At 32.5% G+C, this 3,455-nt stretch overlaps 1 protein-coding gene across 2 annotated transcripts; it reads left to right on the top strand.

Annotated features, from left to right (window-relative positions):
* The first annotated feature begins 345 nt into the window (after positions 1 to 345).
* Positions 346 to 3,170, top strand: LOC148303106 (thialysine N-epsilon-acetyltransferase-like). Of its 2 annotated transcripts, XR_015838519.1 has the most exons (5): positions 346 to 526; positions 612 to 663; positions 1,665 to 1,876; positions 2,290 to 2,621; positions 2,993 to 3,170. XR_015838519.1 is itself a non-coding variant. In XM_088270452.1 (4 exons), the coding sequence occupies exons 1-4, from the start codon at positions 461 to 463 to the stop codon at positions 2,461 to 2,463; spliced, it is 504 nt and encodes a 167-aa protein (XP_088126578.1). In that variant the 5' UTR covers positions 346 to 460; the 3' UTR covers positions 2,464 to 3,170. The 2 variants fall into 2 exon arrangements, 1 of the variants encoding a protein (XP_088126578.1); XM_088270452.1 differs by having other exon boundaries at positions 2,290 to 3,170.
* The last annotated feature ends 285 nt before the right edge of the window (positions 3,171 to 3,455 follow it).

Consider the following 3,455-nt stretch of genomic DNA (forward strand, 5'->3'; position numbering starts at 1 on the left):
CAATGTTTATTTAATATTACCCTGGACTAGTCCCTGAAGTGCTGGAGTGATCATCTTGCCTTCATGTAGGTAATGATCAAGATAACACTGCGCCAATACGATGCAGTGCCCTATGCACCATTAGGTGCGGATAAGCGTTAGAAAAGATGTAGAAATTAATTATCGAATAAATTGAATGGAACTGAAAACACCTGACCAAACATTTAAAGAAAAAAAATGTAGTGAATATTTTATGTATTTGAACACTAATAATGAAAACACCATTTACATGCCTGCTATGAGATAATGTGCTGATAAAAATAACTCTGAACAAGGTTAATAAATCATGCTGTAAGTTTGCGAGATTTCATCGGCGCATAAAAACGGAACTACATTGGTATACGCGATAATTTTACCGATACAAGATTGACACTGCGATCTAGGGCGATCGACTCAAAATTGCAAAAAATCACGACAAAAAATGTCTTCGATTATAATAAGAGACGCGAAACGCGAAGATATGAAAACTGTGCACGCGATGATAGTGGTAAACTATTTATTATACCTCTTCATTTAGTGGTTTTTATCTATAAATACGGCATAGCAACGTTACGAATATGTTTTTCTTTTAGGATCTCGCCATATTTGAAGGATACCCAAATGGGTGTAAAATAACAGCGGAAGGTAAATAACATTAAATATTTCATTATTATTTCGCACACTCAGATCTCATATTACGAAACATCGACCTAAATACAAAGAATCTTGAACTTAACCTTCAAATTTTATCGTTTGACATTGACATTTTTGACAGTTCACCGATTTCTCAGATGTAGCCAGTAGAAAAAAATGTTAATAAGTAGTTACTACGTTGGTATTAATTTGCGATTCGGGGCTAAATGGTATATAATAATTTTATTATATTTATTTACCCAGGAGCGTCAGCGAGAATCAAAGCTGCAAATAAATAAAGAGTGTATATGGAACCGTATTGGATCAATGCGTGTTAACTTAATGATTAGTTATAATACAGTTTACCCTCCTATAACGTTCAAATAAGTACAGCGTTTTCGGAGAGAATATTATAGAGGGTAAATGTTTTTAAATTGTATTTTAATTTAATAATGACTCATTTTAGTCATTCCGGCTGGTTAACATGAAAAAAATATAATTTAAAACATTAACCCCTCATAATGTTCCCTCCGATAACGCGGTATCTATTTCATCGTTATAGGGGAATTTACTGTATAAAGGCATGGTAATCAGCCATATACTCCAAGTACTTAAATCTAGGAGTGTAATGTATTTGATTGGATACAGATGACGTAAGCGAGGAAGTTCAAATATACTAAAAAATACACAATGGCTAGGGCATTTGTGGTTGCATATCCTTATAAGTATAAATAAGCCATATTGTTTTTAAATTCCTATAATTTTGAGTTACATCAAGAGAATTGTGATAGTTCAATATAAATTGAAGAGTGTAACTAATATAATAAGTTGATTTATTCAAATACATATAGATATTAGGATTTATTTTGATGAATATGGTTTTTAATACTCAGGGAAAGAAAGAAATAAATTGTAAACTATATTTCTCGATGCAGAGAACGCACATTAAAACTATTTTTATTAATATTTATCTACCCAATATCATTTTTTTAATGTATCTTTTTTTGTTTTAGATATGGAACGCGATGGGTTCGATATTCATCCCGCTAAATTTATAAGCATGGTAGCAGAGTGTAAAAACACAAAAGAATTGGTTGGGTATATACTTGGAAACTTTGCATACTCGAGCTGGTCGGGTCATGCAATGTACATTGAAGATTTTTATGTAAAAGCCGAATTGCGGGGGGAAAAAATTGGCCACAGACTATTCAAGGAATTTTGTAAAGTAAGATTATATTGATATTTTTATTCTATGAGAAGTGATCTGAATATTACTTTCATGTCCTCGAAACTATAGAATATCTTTATTATATAATGAACATCATTTTTATCGTCCCCACCCGCACCCAATGGTGCATAAGGCACTTCATCGCGTTAAAAAAAAATCGGGCGCCAAGTAACAACCGGTTCTCAGTGCAGCAGGACGCTTAATTAATTATATAATTGTGAGTAAGGCCTTAACCAGGGGCGTACATTTCATAAAGGGAAATAAGGAGTGCCTACCTTACTTTACTAAGAACTGCTTACCTTACCTTACCACCCACCTTACTCCATACACTGATTAAAAACTTACTTTTAACCTTTTCACACAACTTCAACACAAAATGAAAACGACTTATGCATTTGTTATTTTTACAGATTGCTCGGGATAACCAGTGCAGCAGGATCGATTGGCATGTCCTTGTAGACAATGAAATAGCTGTTAAGTTTTATAAAGCGCACGGAGCGTATAATGTGTGTGAAGATGAAAAGAGAACTTGTCTCCGAATTCACAAGGAAGAACTATTGAAAATAGCCAATTTAAAAGACTGAATTTCATTTCACCGTACTAATGTGTAAAGACAACTAGTTGCGGCTGCTTGGCGTAACACGGCTCAAAGCATTCTTATAACTGGCCTCTATCATATACAATCACAGATTTTGCTCTATATCATTCCTTTCAAATAGCCGCAAAATGGTATTAACACATCGCTCACTCCTTTCAACAACGTCATATGTCAAAAAACTTGATTTTTCAGGAAATCGTTTTACAAGTTTAAAAATATATTACAAAATTTTAAAAATAAATATCAAGCCATTTATTGAATTTTTTACTGTACAACATATCTTTTAAGGTTAAACCTGAATGTTTTTTCTCCATTTGAAAAATAATTAGTATATTTTTTTTAAAAAATTATTAAACGATACCTGTTCTTCCAAATGCAAAAACAACACTTTCTGCCCTGTAGCGGGTAAATATTAAGTTCAAAATGTGCCTCTTTTGCTGGGATATAGAAATTTTTGGGGCATTACGAAAACATGCACAACTGAAATTTTTGAAATATGACGTTGTTGAAAGGAGTGAGCGACATGTGTTGGCAAGAAGCATAATTTTAACTTAACTATACACTCGTTTATCTCAAAACTACTGTTTTTAACTTGCGGCTATATGCCTTAGCACATTAGCGTTGTATACACCATCTATGTATGTACATATATGGTATGTATGTAATACGTGAAATATAACCAATCTAACTGTCCATCGTATCATTGTTTATTAGTTTCCTCTTCCTCGCCCCCTCAACTCCATGACTGATCCTACTTCCTTTGACTTCCAGATTTTCGTCAATTTATATTTTAATTAATATGTTGTCGATAAAATTGAGAAAGGTGTGTTGTTGCTGAGCAATACTGATTACCGTTTATGGCGGACAGAGTGTTTCTTGACAGTTTCTAAAATATTGTCCAAATTCAATAATACTATATCAAAAATAAATATTTAATAATTTATAATAATCAATTAACAATAAATAATAAATAAATAA

Source organism: Brachycentrus maculatus, unplaced genomic scaffold, assembly GCF_059751285.1.
Source record: "Brachycentrus maculatus isolate JH-2025_06_01 unplaced genomic scaffold, ASM5975128v1 h1tg000386l, whole genome shotgun sequence".
Classification (NCBI taxonomy): Eukaryota; Metazoa; Arthropoda; class Insecta; order Trichoptera; family Brachycentridae; genus Brachycentrus; species Brachycentrus maculatus.